The 17,410-nt window shown below is 29.5% G+C and overlaps 1 protein-coding gene across 1 annotated transcript; it reads left to right on the plus strand.

The window, feature by feature from the left end:
- Positions 1-13,767: 13,767 nt before the first annotated feature.
- Positions 13,768-14,959, plus strand: LOC105116475 (ethylene-responsive transcription factor WIN1-like). The gene is made up of 2 exons (XM_011013861.1): positions 13,768-14,143; positions 14,379-14,959. The coding sequence occupies exons 1-2, from the start codon at positions 14,064-14,066 to the stop codon at positions 14,836-14,838; spliced, it is 540 nt and encodes a 179-aa protein (XP_011012163.1). The 5' UTR covers positions 13,768-14,063; the 3' UTR covers positions 14,839-14,959.
- Positions 14,960-17,410: the final 2,451 nt, after the last annotated feature.

Consider the following 17,410-nt stretch of genomic DNA (forward strand, 5'->3'; position numbering starts at 1 on the left):
AACAAAAAAGGGAGCTGCCCCTGTTCCTTAATTCTGAACCAGCGAAAGAAAAAAGATAAAAAAAAAACAGAGGCTGGCCAACTATTAACATAGTCACCCATCCAAAACTCAAAACCATAGCAGAAACAACACAAGGCAAGCGTTCATTGTACAGTCTAAAATTGAAAACGAATGTGCAAAGCAAAGACAAAACAGGTACAATAGATTTAAAGGCGACAAAGAAGGAGAAAGTTAAGACTTACCTGCATGTCTCACTATTTTCTTTTCTGCAGAAAATGAAATAAAACCAAGCCTGTCAAGGTTTAGCAGCAAAGCTCCCTCTCTGTCTTGTCTTTTTTCTCTCCTCTTTCCTCATAATAACACCAGAATGCAAGAAAAGAACTCCCTCTATTTACTGCATTTTTTTACTCTCTGCCTTTCTTATGTTTTTCTTCTCTTTTATGCTCATTTTCTCTTCGTTTTTCTTTTTTTTTTGCTGCTCTCTTTTTTTCCCCCTCGTTAGGTCATTAGAAGGGCTTATATATAGTCTAAATATGTCTCTATTTAGGAAGGATTCGATGCATTAATCCTAGGACACACATCCCTACAGATTTGCAGTAAAAAAAAACATAAAAGGAAACTGTAATATTCTGATTTTGTGTTGGTGCTTTATGTCTGATTTCTTTCTAGTTTTAGAGGATGGTGTGACTCTTTTCTTTCCTTCCATAGGGCCAGCTGCTCCCTTTGAAATGAGGCAATAAAAACGTGGTCTTTAGCTCCAAAAATCAGGCGTGATGAGAAAGGAAAACAACAAAGAAACAAAGGAAAGAAATCAGATGGAGGGTGCAGCTGCAAAGTCTTATTTTTCTTATTTGGTGTGGTAAAAATCTTGTCATTTATAATGATCCAAGCCCCCTCTACAACTTTTAATATCCTTCTTCAAATCAAATCCCTCATTTTAACACTTTTCGATTTAGTCCTTGGTAAAAAAAAATCCTTCGAATCAATCCCGTGAACTTGGGCTATATCCTTCCCGCGATAAAATTTTCTGCTTTCATGTTAGATATTCAAATGAGAATATCTTGAGCTTCTGGTATCTAAATTAAGTGATTCAAAAGCCCAAATTCATCTATGCGTCTAAGACTACAACTTTGATGAAGGAGTCGAAGTGAGATAAAATATTTTTACAGAACAAAATCTAATAGTAATTTGGTTGGTCAAAAGGGATCTCCAAGTCTAACTCAAAAACTGATGAATGCTGAGAATACTGATATGACTGAGAGTATGAACTAAGAACAAAAATCATAAAAACTAGGCCAAAAATAAAGATTTTTTCTGGGTAAACTCGAGTCAATATCCTTCTCGCGACAGAATTCTCTACCTTCACGTTAGATATTTAAACAGGAACATCCTGAGCCTCTGTTATTGAAATCAAGTGATTCAAAAGCTCAAATTCATCTACACATCTAGGACTACAACTTTGATGAAGGAGTCAAAGTGAGATAAAATCTTTTTACAGAACAAAAACTGGTAGTAATCTAGCTGGTCAAAAGGGATCTCCAAGTCTAACTCAAAAACTAACGAATGTCGAGAATCCTGATATGATTGAGAGCATGAACTAAAAACAAAGATCACAAAAACTAGGCCAAAAATAGAGTTTTTTTAGTGTAGACTCAGGTCAATATCCTTTTCGCGGCAGAATTCTCTACCTTTACGTTAGATATTCAAATAGAAATATCTTGAGCTTCTGATATGAAAATCAAGCAATTCAAAAGCCCAAAATCATCTACACGTCTGGGCTACAACTTTGATGAAGGAATCAAAGTGAGATAAAATCATTTTAGAGAACAGAATCTGGCAGTAATCTAGTTGGTCAAAAAGGTTCTTGATCTGACAATGCTAAGCATCCAAATTTGACTGAGAATCTACCCTAAGAACAATGATCCCTAAGACCTAATAAAGGTGTAGGTCAATTTTTCAACATGTCATGAGTGACATAATATAGCTAGGATGGTCAGATATCGTACGAAACCAAGTCAGAATCAGAGTCTAAGTTGGAACAAAAAAAATTACAACAACAGCAAAACCATTTTTTTTAATGAAAATTCTGAGGGATTTATTCAAAATTAAAGACCAGATAAAAAAAAAGAAATGAATTTAATGTTATGAAGACTCTTGATCAACCTAAGAAAACCTGATGATTTTGGTAGTAAAGGGAAGGAAAAAAGAGAGAGCAGAAAACAGCTCAAACAGGGTTTGAAAAAAACGGGTATACACCATCTCTAGCACGTGGGGTCTAAAATTAAGTAACAACAAGAAGTAAGATCATTAACTTTATTTTCAAGGTTAGAAATACTTACCTCATTTACTCATTTATTGGAGAAGTCTTCACGAGTACCAAACTGTTTTGAGTTAGCTGCCATGTTTGAGATCAATTGGCGTACAGCCTCAGGTGTCTTATCCATCAATGCTTCTCCACTTGCAACATCAATTATACTACGGTCAGTAAGCATCAATCCTTCATAGAAATATTGAATGAGTAACTAATCGAGTATTTGATGATGAGGGCATTGAATGTAGAGTTGCTTAAATCTTTCCCAATACTCGGAGATAGTCTCTTCATAAGATTGTTTTATCCCACGTATTTCTTTTTTTATATTGGCAACTTGAGATACTGGGAAATACTTCTCAAGAAAAATCTTCTTCATGTCATTCCAAGTTCCAATAGATTCTAAGAGAATAAAGAAAAGCCATACCTTTGCTGCTCCTTTTAAAGAGAAAGGGAAAGCTTTCAACTTAACTTGCTCTTCATCAACTCTATTCGGTTTCATGCCAACACAAACCATATGGAACTCCTTGAGATGAGTATGAGGATCTTCTCCTGCAAGACCATTGAATATTGGTAACAAATGTATAAAACCAGATTTGAGCTCAAAGTTTACATTATTGTCAATGTTTATGCACAATGGTTGATTTTCCATGTTAGGAGCAGTAAGCTCCTTAAGTGTTTGTTGTCGTGTAACCACCATGGTGTTGAGGCGAGCTTTCTTTTTTAAGCTGCGTAAAGTGCTTTCTATTTCAAGATCAACCTGCACTTTAATTTGATTAGTAGAACAGGTCACTTGCATCAATCACTAAGAAAACTCAAAAGAAAGCAACTGCACAAGAGATAAAAAAAAATGCAAATTATATGAAAATCCTACACTAAAACTAAAACTACCTAAAAACTTTAGAAAATAGTGGAATTTGGCCTCGATTGAGTGGAGCTAGTGATCCATGAGTCTTATTTAGAATGTCGTTTCCCTTTAAGAAACAAAATACCAATACCTAATTCCACCAAAAAATCAGTTTTGAACAGTACTGCCGTAATGAACTGTACCGCAACAAGCAAAAATTTTGTTTTTTCTAGAAAAAAATAAAAATCATAACAAATAAAAATAATAGCACAAGAATCAACTAAAATTACTTCCCTAGTAATGGCGTCAAAATTTGTTACGATGTCGCGGTCACACAAATTAATTACCCTAGCTTAAAACACAAAATACAAGATAATACAGAGTAAGCAAGGGGTCGATCCCACGAGAAAGGTTCAAGTCAGATTTTTATGCTAGATGATATGCAACTTGGGGGGGTTTTGGATGTTATCTAGGCTAAAGCAAAAAAAATTAAAAAACTATCATATGAAATTAAATAAAATCAGAAAATTATCAAGATAACAAACCTTGATCACAAGTGCACATTCACCTACAAAAACCAGAACTGATCATAGAAACAAAACATCAATTTATATTCTAAATATTTATCTATTCTTAATATTGGTTAGTTAACGAATCCGCCATATAACTAACCCTAACCATCAAGCAACCATAGTGTCTACACTAGTAATTTAATTCAAGGGCAACCTTTAGATTTAGATAAGTTGATAAATAAATAAAAAATGTTCACAGTCTTAAATACGGGAGATTTGACTTTGAAAGCTGCGATTTACATGCTTTTCCTTATTTTATTTTCTTGCCTTAAATTTACTATTTTTTGCATCTTTCATCCAAAAGTGCCTTCAAAACATAAAACAAAGAATATCAAGGCATTTTATATATAAAACATAGGCAAAACACTAGCTAAATATAGGTAAAACTATCTAATAATATCGTTGCATCAATGTTCATCTTAAATACGGGCCTATCATATAAATGAAAGGATTGATTAATGAGTTTAAGTACTGAAATTAAAAGGACAAAGAGAGGACTAAACTTAGAAAAGAAATAATGGTTAGAGCTGTAGATGTTGGATTTAGGTCTGCTCTATATGGATGGAAAGCTAAGATATAGGCCTAAAACACTTATGAGGAAGGCAATACTCAATTTTACTATTTGAAAGTCTAAATCTTAGAAACAACAAAGAAGTCTGAATTTGTCCTGCAACCCAAACATTATTCAATGTTTAGCCTATATCTTAAGTTCTAAAAGTCCAAATGATCTCAATTTTGTTTTCTAAAAAGCTGAGATAATTTTCTAGAACTTTCATGATTTAAGTTTGTTTGAATTCTGATGTTAGCGATGACGTTTTATTCAAACAAAAAGATAAGGATTATTATCAAGTCAAGAGTTGGCCACTCACTCAACAATTAGTCAACAAATCAATGGTTTCTAATTTTAGCTTATGAAATGAGGCATTTGCCATGCATTTAGGCATCTTGATTTTTAGATCAATATCATGTTTTTATTTCTTTCTTTATATTTTTATAATGTTTAAGTTTTATTTCATGTTATACTTTCATTAATCTCTTGTTTATGTTGTTCATTTCCTTTCCTTTACTTAGTTAACTTATATTTTATTTATGTTCTTATATTTTTTTTATTTATGTTTCTCTTCTTTTATTATGTTTAGTTAAGTTTATTATGTCAAGGTAAAAAAGTTACATTAATGGTGTAAGAATAAGTATAGTGTAAACTTAATATGGACTTTAATGTTTGATAATAACATGTTTTGTATTTGTTATCTTGTTCACTTTTAAACTTTGCTTATTAAATGGTTAATCTAGATTTGTGTTTTATAACACTTGGTACAATAAATACTTGGCATTTTTATAGCCCAACTGTATGGTATAACCGACATTTGTGCTATGAAAGAAAATTGATTTGTTGTTAACATAAGTTAAAATCATGAATACCTAATAATATTTACAAGTATTAGCATTATTTGAATAAGATAACTAATGTAATCATGTTAACAATTTATAATCTAATTAGAACCTTCTTTGTGTGTGGTTTTCAGTTGAGTAATAGAATAAGTTTATACTAGTTTGAAATACTATTGGTGAATCCTCTAACCTTGACATTTGTTTTTATTGTTTAATCTTCACATTAATCTTACATCTCAAAGTTCTTTTTAACTTATTATTATTATTATTATTATTATTATATAGTTAACCTCCCTATAGTTCGACACCGGTTTTGCCAGGTTATTTATTACTTCGACACTCCTATACTTAGAAGAAGAAATCAATCTTTTGGTCGTGCCATTGGCTTGTGGAAAATTTGATGGTAGTAACTCCAACAACTTGTATCTAGATATAAGAACATCAAATCATATGTGTGCTATGAAGGAAACATTTGTTGATATCGATGAATTGATCGTGTCACTGGCCTGTAGAAAATTTAATGGTAGTAACTCCAACAACTTGTATCTAGATACAAAAGCATCAAATCATATGTGTGGTATGAAGGAAACATTTATTGATATCGATGAATTGGTCGTGTCATTGGCCTGTGGAAAATTTGATGGTAGTAACTCCAACACCTAGTATCTAGATACAAAAGCATCAAATCATATGTGTGGTATGAAGGAAACAATTGTTGATATCGATGAAAGTTATACAAGTAACATAACCTTTGGAGATCTTTCTCAAAGACTAGTTGAAGGAAGAGGTAGAATTCTTATTAAACTTATGAATGGTAAACAAAAGTTCATATCATAAGTTTTTTATGTTCTAGGCATGAAAAACAACATTCTAAGTTTAGGATAGTTTTTGAAGACTTTGAAGTATAGATGGAAGATAAAAATTTGAAGATTTGTTATGAATCTGGAGCTGCAATTGCTTTATTTAAAATGACTAGAAACAGGATGTTCCCTATAGATCTAAGTATATATATGTTAAAATATTTTAAGGCAGAAATCTCTAACATGATGAATTTATAGCATCTATAATATAGACATTTGAACTGTGGATTATTGATGTTGATGGAGAGAAAAAAAAAATTGTTCTTGGAACACCAAAGTTAGAGCACATAAGCAGAATATGTGAAGTGTGTGTAATGGAAAAACAACACAAAAAGCCATTCCCAGATAAGAGTTCAACAGCATCTCAACCTCTCGACCTGGTGTATTTAGTTGTGTTTGACCTTATGTCGCCTACTTCAATAAGACAAAGCAGGTATTGTCTCACTTTTACTGATGATTTCAATGGTAAGACATGGATAAATATGTTAAAAGAAAAGAAAGAACTGCTGAACAAATTTAAGGAGTTTAAAAATTTAGTAGAAAAACAAAGTGAGTGTAAGCTAAAATGCCTACGAATAGATAGGGGAGGAGAGTATATTTCTCATGATTTTGATGATTATTATAAGAAAAATAGTATTGTTCATCAGCTCATAATGCCACAGACTCCATAATATAATGAAGTATTAGAGAGAGAAAACAAAACTATTATGAACATGGTTAGATGTATGATAAAAGAAAAAAAATTGTCTAAAATAGTTTTTGGGAGAGATAGTTGTATGTGCTATGCATTTGTTAAACAAATTTACAAAAAAAAAAACTTCAGAAGATCACGTTAAAAGAAGCATGGAGCCTAAAGAAACTATGAGTTGATCACTTGAGAATTTTTGGCAGTGTTGTTTGTGCCAAAACTCAAGAGGAAAAAAGAACAAAACTTGAAGATAAAAGTTAGAAATGTATACTGCTAGGATATGAAGAAAATTCATATGGATACAAATTGTACAATTTGATGAAAAAAGGTGATCATGTCAAAAGATGTGAAGTTTGATGAAGAGCAAGAATGGAACTGGAATTTTGAAGATCAGCCACATAAACTAATTGCAGATGAAGAATAGATTCAGAAAGATAAATGAGAAATCATGTTAGCTCCATCTCCATCATCTAATAGTTATGCTAGCCCTATAAGTTTAACAACAAGAAAGACAAAGAGCATATAAGAAATTATGATGTAATAGAAAGAATCAATTTTAATGATGTTAATATACTTATATTGTTTTTAGAAAATGATCCTATTATATTTGAAGAAACATGTCAAGAAGATAGATGGAAGAAAGTAATGAAAGAGAAGATCAATTCCATCATAAAAAATAATACATGGGAATTGACATCACTTTTCGAAGGACACAATATAATAAATTGGAGTAAAATGTATCTTTAAGATAAAGAGGAATGCAGAAAGAGAAATTGAAAAACACAAAGCCAAATTAGTATCGAAGGGGTATAAGCAACAATATAGAGTTGATTATTAAGATGTTTTTACTCAAGTAGAAAAAAAATAAAAGTAAGACATATGATTTCCCTAATAGCTCAGAAAATATGTAAGATATTTTAGATGGATGTAAAGTCAGGATTATTAAATGACAACCTTGAAGAGGAAATGTATGTAGGAAATCAGTTGGCTTTATGGTAAAAGGAGAAGAAAAGAAGGTTTGCAGATTGAAAAAAGCTATTTATGGGCTCAAACAAGCACCAAGAGCATGGAACTCCAAAATTGATGGCTATCTTTCACAGAAAAGATTCACAAGATGTCCTTAAAAACATCTATTATATGTGGAGAAAAGTTTACAAGGCAAATTAATATTTGTTTTTTCATATGTTAATGATATACTTTTCACAAGGGATGATCCAACTATAATTCAAGACTTTAAGCAATCCATGATGAAGGAATTTAAAATGATAGACTTAGGTCTCATAGCCTATTTTCTGGGATTAGAGGTGAAACAGTGCAGTGATGGAATCTTCATTTCATAAACCAAGTATGCAATATAAGTTTTGAAGAAATTTGCTATAGAAGATTGTTTTCTAGTAGACAATCTAGTTAAATATGAAACCAGGTTAACTAAAGAAGGAGAATGAGATTTAGTTAGTCCTACATACTATAAAAGTTGTGGGTTGCTTACGTTATTTAACATGTACTATACCATATATTTTGTTTAGAGTTGGCTTGATTAGTAGATATATGGAGAACCCAAGAAGCTCATATTTGAAGACAAGAAAAAGGATCCTTTGTTTTGTTAAAAAAACTACAAGCTATGGATTGTTTTATTCATCCTTGCAGAATCTTGAAATTACAGGTTATACTGATAGTAATTGGGCAGAAAACTTTAAAAACAGAAAAAGCTCAACTAGATTTACATTATTAATAAGAGAAACAACTTTCATGTGGACATCAAAGAAACAATCTATTGTTGTATTATCCATATGTGAAACAGAATATATTGTTGCTGCATTGTGTGTGTCATGTAATATGGCTAAGGAAACTAATGGAAGATCTGCAACAGAAAGAAAGCAAGGCTTTAAGAACCTATGTTGATAACTAGTCTGCTATAGCACTTGCAAATAATCCAATTCATCAGGAACGTTCAAAACATATTGATACTCGATTTCACTTCATCAAAAAACATCTAAAAGAAGGCGATGTGGAGTTAATTTATGTCAAAACTCATGAACAAATTACTGATATTTTTATAAAGCCATTGAAAATTGATGTTTTCTATTATTTGCAAAAGAAGTTTGGAATCATGAAGATGGATGAAACAAGTTTAAGAGAGGAGAATGTTAGTTATGAAACTTATTTACCATGATTAATTGTATTGAAGTTAATACAATGAATAACCATCTACATTAGAAATATTATGAATCTATAGTAAATATTGAAGAGTCTATTATTAATTAAGTAATTTGAAGATTGTAAAAGATATTTTATAATGTCTATATATACTGAATGGATTTGATAGTAAAAGGTATGAGAGTACTATTATTTAGTATATTATATTTCACCAAAATTATAAGAGCAATAACCCCTTTTCTATTCTATTATTGTTTTTCTTACATAGACTTTTTCATCACTTTCTTTGATAAAATAATTATTTTTTGTAAAAATTAGTAAGGGGCAACACTTAGTGCTAAGGTGATAGGTAGTTGTTGTTTTGTATTTTACCCAAAATAAATAAAAAAATCCTTGATTTAAAAAACTCATATTAGTACAAACATTAAAGGTGTGTTTAATAACATAAAATATTTTTTTAATTTTTTATAAAAATTAAAAATGTATTCATTTATTGAAAACAAAGATGGAATTGTTTCACTGAAAAATGAAAAATACATAAAATTCTTATTATTATTTTTTAAAATAAAAACCATAATTTACAATAGTTATCTTAATATTTTATATTTGCAGTAATCTAATTATATAATATTAGTTTTATCTCATTAAATTAAAAATTAATATAAAAAAGTTAATATTGTTAAGTAAAAAAAATCTTTATATATATTAGATTTATAATAAAAATTAAATTTATGACACTAACTAAATATACAAATATAATTTTAATCTTTTACATTACCTAAAAGTGCTTATATATAAATGTAAAATAATTGTAATGTTCATGTTTTTTCTTTATTTGAAAAACATTGAAAACCTTGCATTGAAAAACTATAAAAAACATTCAAAATATGTTTTGTAATCTAGGTTCAAATTTGTAAAATAATTCTTAAAATAAGCTTTTAGTATTATGAAATATCTTCTAATTGCAAATAATCTTTCCATGTTACTTGTAAAAAACACAAACCTTTTATTTTTACATTTCCATTCATTTTATGGCATCATTCTTTTCCTTCTCAATATTATAAAAAAAATTCTAATTATAATGGTTTTTTTTTTTTTTGGTTTTAAAGAGTTTCTTTACACCTTCACATTTTGAAAAACAATCAATTTCTTATATTATGTCGTTGCAAGAAAAAATATATTTTCTCTTAATCCTCTAGAAGGCATCAACGCATCTGCGAACAAATCATTCTTGCTTAGAAAAAGTATGAGAATATATAAAAGATTGAGAAATAACATCCAAGATAAATATTATTGTTTATTCAACTATCATAAAGTAATCAACACAAGTGTAGTTTGCCTATCTAGTGCCTAGGATATGTATATTTTTTTTATCATTATTTTGTACTTGAAGTATCAATAACTTCTTAACTAAAGTATGTTTTATAATAACAAGTCTGATATCGTAAGATACCTTTAATTTATGATAAATATTTATCATAAATGTAGGTCTATCATATAAATGAAAGGATTGATTGATGAGTTGAAGTATTAAAATTGAAAGGATAAAGAGAGGGCCAAACTTAGAAAATAGATGCTGGTGCAGTCCAAACTGGAACACTGTTCGGTAATGAGGTCATATCTAGAGCTATAGATCTTAGATTTAGGTTTGCTTTATATGGATGGAAAGCTAAGATATAGCCTAAAATTTCATGAGAAGGCAAGACTCAATTCTTGTAACACCCTCAAATTATAATGTCATGAAATCTCAAATATACTTTTTTTTGTAATGTTAAGTATTGAATAGTATGTCTCAGATTATAGGATTTTTTCCCCCAAATGTTTTACAATTCTGTTGTTTGAATATCCAAATCTTTACAACATCATAAAAGTCCAAATTTGTCCTACACCCAGACATTGTTCAGTGTTCAGCCTATATTTCGAGTTCTAGAAGTCCAAATGACGTCAATTTTTTTTTCCTGGAAAGCTGAGACAATTTCCTAGAACTTTCATACATAATGTTGGTTCAAATTCTAACATTATCAATGATGTTTTATTCAGACAAGAATATAAGGATTGTCATCAATTTAAGAGTTAGTCACCCACTCAACAATTAGTCAACAAATCAATGGTTTTTAAATTTAGCCTATAAAATAAGGTATTTGTCATGCATTTAGGCATCTTAGTTTCCAAATCAAGATCATGCTCTTACATTCTCTCTTTGTATTTTTGTAATGCTTAAGTTTTGGTTTTATTAAGATCTTGTTTATGCATTTCATTTCATTTTCTCTACTAAGTTAGCTTTTATCTTACTTATGTTCTCATCTTATTTATTTATATTTCTCTCTTTTATTATGTTTAGCTAAGTTTATTATGTCAAGGTGAAAAGGTTATACTAATGGTGTAAGAATAAATATAATATAAACTCAACATGGACTTTAATGTTTGATACTAACATATTTTGTATTTGTTATTTTGTTCACTCTTAATACTTTACTTCTTTAATGGTTAATCTAGATTTATGTTGTATAATACTTGATACAATAAATACTCAGCACTTTCATAGTCCAATTATATGGTATAACCGATACTTGTGCTATGAAAGAAACTTGATTTGTTGTTAACATAAGTTATAATCATGAATACCTAGTAACATTTATAAGTATTAACATTATTCAAATAAGATAACTAATGTAATTATGTTAACCATTTATAATCTGATTGGAACCTCTTTTATGTATGGTTTCTAGTTGACTAATAAGAGTTTATACTAGACTTGTTTGAAATACCATTAGTGGATTCTTTAACCTTGACATTTGTTTTTATCATTGTTTGATCTTCACATTGATCTTCCATCTCAAAGTTCTTGTCAACTTCTTCTTCTTCTTCTTCTTCTTCTTCTTCTTCTTTCATGTTTGATACTAACATATTTTTTATTTGTTATCTTGTTCACTCTTAATACTTTGCTTCTTAAATGGTTAATCTAAATTTATATTGTATAATACTTGGTACACCAAATACTTGGCACTTTCATAGCCTGATAATATGGTGTAACCGACACTTATGCTATGAAAGAAACTTGATTTATTGTTAACATAAGTTATAATCATGAATACCCGACAACATTTACAAGTATTAGCATTATTCGAATAATATAACTAATATAATCATGTTAACCATTTATAATCTGATTGGAACCTCCTTTATATATGGTTTCCAGTTGACTAATAAGAGTTTATACTATACTTATTTGAAATACCATTAGTGGATCCTTTAACCTTGACATTTGTTTTTATCATTGTTTGATCCTCACATTGATCTTCCATTTCAAAGTTCACGTCAACTTCTTTTTCTTTTTCTTTATTATTATTATTATTACTACTACTATTATTTTTCTATTACTATTATTATTATTATTAGTACTTCTACTACTACTACTACTACTATTGTTGTTGTATTATTGTTGTTTATAATTTATATAATTAACCTCTTTATAGTTCGACCCCGGTCTTACCGGGTTATTTATTACTTCGACACTCCTACACTTGGCAAAAAAAAGACATCAATCTTTTGGTCATGTTAACCTCTCTTCGAGGTAAAAAAAAAACTTGAGTTTCCTTTAGAAGTGGAATTTGATGAACCATCTTTCTCTTTATTAGAAAATAATATAAATTATATTTAGGATCTTATTTAACAGCTGAAGTTATTAGATTGAGATGATTCTTTAATATCTATACCTTTGAGTTTGAAACTGATACATGCCCACATTACCTTATACTGAATTTTTATTAAATAAATAAAAATAGTGAGATTCGAACTCGTGACCACTTGGTTGAGATAGTTCTTTAACACTCTTCTATCATAATTTTTGTATCTTTAAAAATTATGCAATAAACCAAATTTTTTTAAGATTTGGAAAGAAATAGGAAAATGAATGATACAAATGTGCAAAAAAAAAAAAAAAACAAAAACAAATGATCCAATCAATAATTTTCAAATTAAACTATCTTGAGTAAATGAAACAAGAAACTTGTACTATCTTGGTATATAAAAATCTAGATGACATCTTACATGTACATGAACTAATAAAAAATTAGATTATGACAAGAGTCTGTAGCCTTAGATTTATAATGTATGAATATTTCATGTCAATATGCATAAAATTTATATCCGAAAGAAAACCAAGTTCTTTAACCATTCACCAAAATGAAATCTTGGTATAGGTGTATGTATAATGGAGAACTTTCTAGGTATTTAAAGTTATAATTAAGGATTCCTAATTGTTATCTACTTCTATCAACTTGGGAAGTTATTAATAATAGTTCTTTTAATAAAAATAATGAGATATTTCTTTTTATTTTAGCTTTGATTTAAGAATAAAACAATTACCACCCAACATTATTTTTAAATTGCATTCAGCAATACATTAGGGATATATATATATATATATATATATAATTATAAATGCAATAGTAAAATTATGAATATAGTCAATTACAAATATCTAATTTAAAAAAATAGAAAATATAAGCTATGAAACATTAAAATTAATTATAATTTATGAATGGATCAAATATAAAATTATATTAAATTAATTTTTATATAATTAAATTTTTTCATTAAAAAAATTAATCAGATACACAACAGAAGAAGGGTTTAATTGTTTGTACAACATTACATAAATGTATATTTATACACACATGTGCCTGCAGTTGTAGCTTCGGACGTAGTAACGTGGCAATTGATAATTGAAGCGATGCCTATTCTAGCTTTAGCGTATAGTATATAACACGGAAAATCAGCTGTCAACTCCCTTTCCAATCACGGAGACATCGGAAAGCTGACAATTTGGGGCCACAACGCAACTGCTATTTAATCATAGCTGTGTAGAATTAAATTCTTGGATGATTATTGTATACGCCTACGCTCCATTTACATGAAAATTGTCGTTTCTGTTCCTCCAATTTTCCAAGTGCCTAGAGGTAGAGTGGTGGGTTGCAAATTATGGCCAGCACATGCAGAAGCTGCTAATGGAAAATAGAGGGTGACCCTTTAATTCTAGGGTAGATTGTTGACGCTACCACTGGCCTATACAGCTATTCTTGATCCAAAAACCAAGCAATGAATAATTGCTCATTCAATTTACTAGCTCGCTCACAGCATAACGTTCTCTTGTACTGTATATATACATGATCCGTAAGATTTGAACTGGCAAGGGAAAAACGCTGAAAGACATAAAACTCTGTCAGTTCTTCACATCATGGTGCAATCAAAGAAGTTCAGAGGTGTCAGGCAACGCCACTGGGGCTCATGGGTGTCTGAGATTCGTCATCCTTTACTGTACTGGTTTTGTTCTTATGTTTCTCAATTTCCTATAATTATCTATCACTTTTGCTGTACCTGTTTGAAAATGATTTATAAAATTCAAAGTGTTTTGAGGTAAAAAAAATAATCGTCCCCTGTACTTTGCTATCATGTTCTAGCACTTTTGCTCCAAGTCTTAGTTTTCTTGTGTCCTTTTGTTTTCTTTATTGGTAGCCTTAAACTTTCATGGGTTCTTGATTATTGCGCACAGAAAAAGAAGGGTGTGGCTTGGAACATTTGATACAGCTGAAGAGGCAGCAAGAGCCTACGATGAAGCAGCGATTTTGATGAGTGGCCGTAACGCCAAAACAAACTTCCCTGTAGTTGCAAATCAAACAAGAAATGGTCAGAACTCTCCCTCCTCCTCATCAGCTCTTAGTGCAAAACTCCGCAAATATTGCAGATCTCCATATACTTCCCTAACTTGTCTTAGGCTTGACGCCGAGAATTGCCACATTGGAGTCTGGCAAAAGCGTGCCGGTCCACGTTCGGTTTCAAATTGGATTATGACTGTAGAGCTTGGAAACAAGGATGGACGGCAAGCCCCGGAACAAAAGATTCTCATCTCAGATACATCAGATATGGCAGGCCAAGAAGGTGGTAGTGATGATAGTCCAGATGACGAGGAAAGGGTTGCACTGCAGATGATAGAGGAGCTACTTAATAGGTAGAAGGGGGTTGCATCTATGGACGACAATAGGTTTCTAATATATTTATATCTTTCTTATTGTTATCAATATATGTACTTTATTAATATCGAAATGCATCTATATTATATTAAATTAAAAAAATTACTTTGCGAGATATTGATGTATTAATTTTGAATTGAGTATAGATTGACTTTTGAGTATAATCATGGAAGCATTCAAATTTATTATTATGAAAATATCAATATTTAACTTTTTTTAATTTTAAATTCCTTTAGTATATTTTCATTAAAATTATAAAGGGAATTTGTTTTTTCTATTTCTTCTATCACTATAATATATTTTATGGTTCATGCACTACAAGATATTAAATAAGTTACAAAAAATATATAAATTTTGAATGAATAATATTCATCAAATAATAATGTTCAAATCTCCGAAACTTATAAAAAGAAAAAATATATACTAAGGGTTTGAAACAAAAATCCAACATAACATTTTTTTTTATAAAAGTAAGCAATCATATCCAAAGTAAATTACACATGCAAAGAAAAAAACAAATTTGGCTAGGTAAAACAAACATTATTACACAAAAATCAAAAAAGAAAACAAAGGTAAAAGAGAAAAGAAAAGATGAAAGCAAATCTATTTTTTTAATTGTTTTTATATATTGGGTTGTCTCTTAATATACACCTTCATTTATTGTCTATGGCTTGTCTTTACACCCATGTCTAAGGTTCAATCAAATTATTCGCCTTTACGGTATCATCCTTTAAATAAAATAAAAAAAGAGCTTTAAACATGTATGAAAGAGAACAATTTTTTTTCTAAACATGAAATGTGCATACTAGGTTTTAACCCTTCATGAAAATGTGAAACTAATCTCCATGTTTCAAAACCATAATGAGGGCAAGTATTTAAGCAAGTCTCGATACCTATCCCAATATTGGTAAAATATTTCTCTTGGTTTTTGAATGGAAGTGATGATTTGTCTTTTGAAGGAGTTTGTTCTACAAGATAAAAACAACTTGAAAATTATTGATGCATTTCATCCTAAGCACGAATGGATCTTGGCCTAAGATATTATAAATATGTTTTAGCTTTATCTTTTAATGAAAAAGAAAAAAGTTTTAATCTAACGGTATTCATGCTACAATTTAAGACATTACAAATATTATAAACTTCTTTAAATTCTCTTAAATATAAGTATGAATTTTTTAGATCTAAGATATAAAAAGTAGGTAAAAGTTGAATAGTGGCTGGTTTAAAATTAAAGTGAGATACATTAGGAGGAAAAACTATATATGAGGGTGCACTTGCTCTTATTGGATTCATGTGGTCTCTAAGTGTTCTAATACGGTTATTTTTATTATAAAACGATTGGTTATCTTCTTCAATCATATTTTCTAAAAATGATGAGGATATTACTTAATGTACGTGACCAAACTCTTATACACATGGAAGAAGAGAATAAAAGGAAAAACAAAACAAAACAAAAAGAAACAAAACAAAAGAAACAAAGTTAGATACAACAAAAGTAAAAAGAAAAAATAAAATAAATATTATAATTTATACAAGAATTTACCTTTTTGGCAACGATGCCAAAAAACTTGACACGACCAAAAGATTGATGTCTTCTCCCAAATATTAGAGTATCGAAGTAATAAATAACCTAGCAAGACTAAGGTTGAACCACATAGAGGTTAACTATATAATGATGATGATGATGATGATGATGATGAATTGAAGAGGACTTTGAGATATAAGATTAATGTAAGGATTAAACAATGATAAAATAATTGTCAAGGTTAGAGGATCCATTAATAGTATTTCAAACAAGTATAGTATAAACTTTTTTTATTACTCAACTGGAAACCACACACATAGGAGATTCCAATTGCATTATAAATTGTTAACATGATTGTATTAGTTATCTTATTTGAATAATGCTAATACTTGTAAATGTTGTTAAGTATTTATGATTATAACTTATGTTAATAACAAATCAAGTTTCTTCCATATCACAAGTATCGGTTATCCCATACGGTTGTACCAAATATTATACAACACAAATCTAAATTAATTATTTAATAAATAGAGTATTAAAAGTGAACAAGGTAACAAATAGAAACATGCGATCAGTACTTAAAAGTGCATTTTTATTAAGGTTTTATATCGTCATTTTGCACTTGAAGTATCAATAACTCCTTAACTAAAGCATATTTTATAATAACGTATCTAATAATATAAGATACCTTTAATTTGTGGTAAATGTTCATTTTAAATGCAGGCCTATCATATAAATGAAAGAATTGATTGATGAATTAAAGAACTAAAATTGAAAGGACAAAGAGATGACTAAACTTAGAAAAAAGATACCGGTGTAGTCCAAACCATAACACTGTTCGGTAATTAGGTCATATCTGGAGCTGTAGATCTCAGATTTAGGTCTAATTTATATAGATGGTGATTAGTACTTAAAAGTGCATTTTTATCAAGGTTTTATATCATCATTTTGCACTTGAAGTATCAATAACTCCTTAACTAAAGCATGTTTTATAATAATATATCTAATAACATAAGATACCTTTAATTT

Source organism: Populus euphratica, unplaced genomic scaffold (assembly GCF_000495115.2).
Source record: "Populus euphratica unplaced genomic scaffold, PopEup_1.0 scaffold962.1, whole genome shotgun sequence".
NCBI lineage: Eukaryota > Viridiplantae > Streptophyta > Magnoliopsida > Malpighiales > Salicaceae > Populus > Populus euphratica.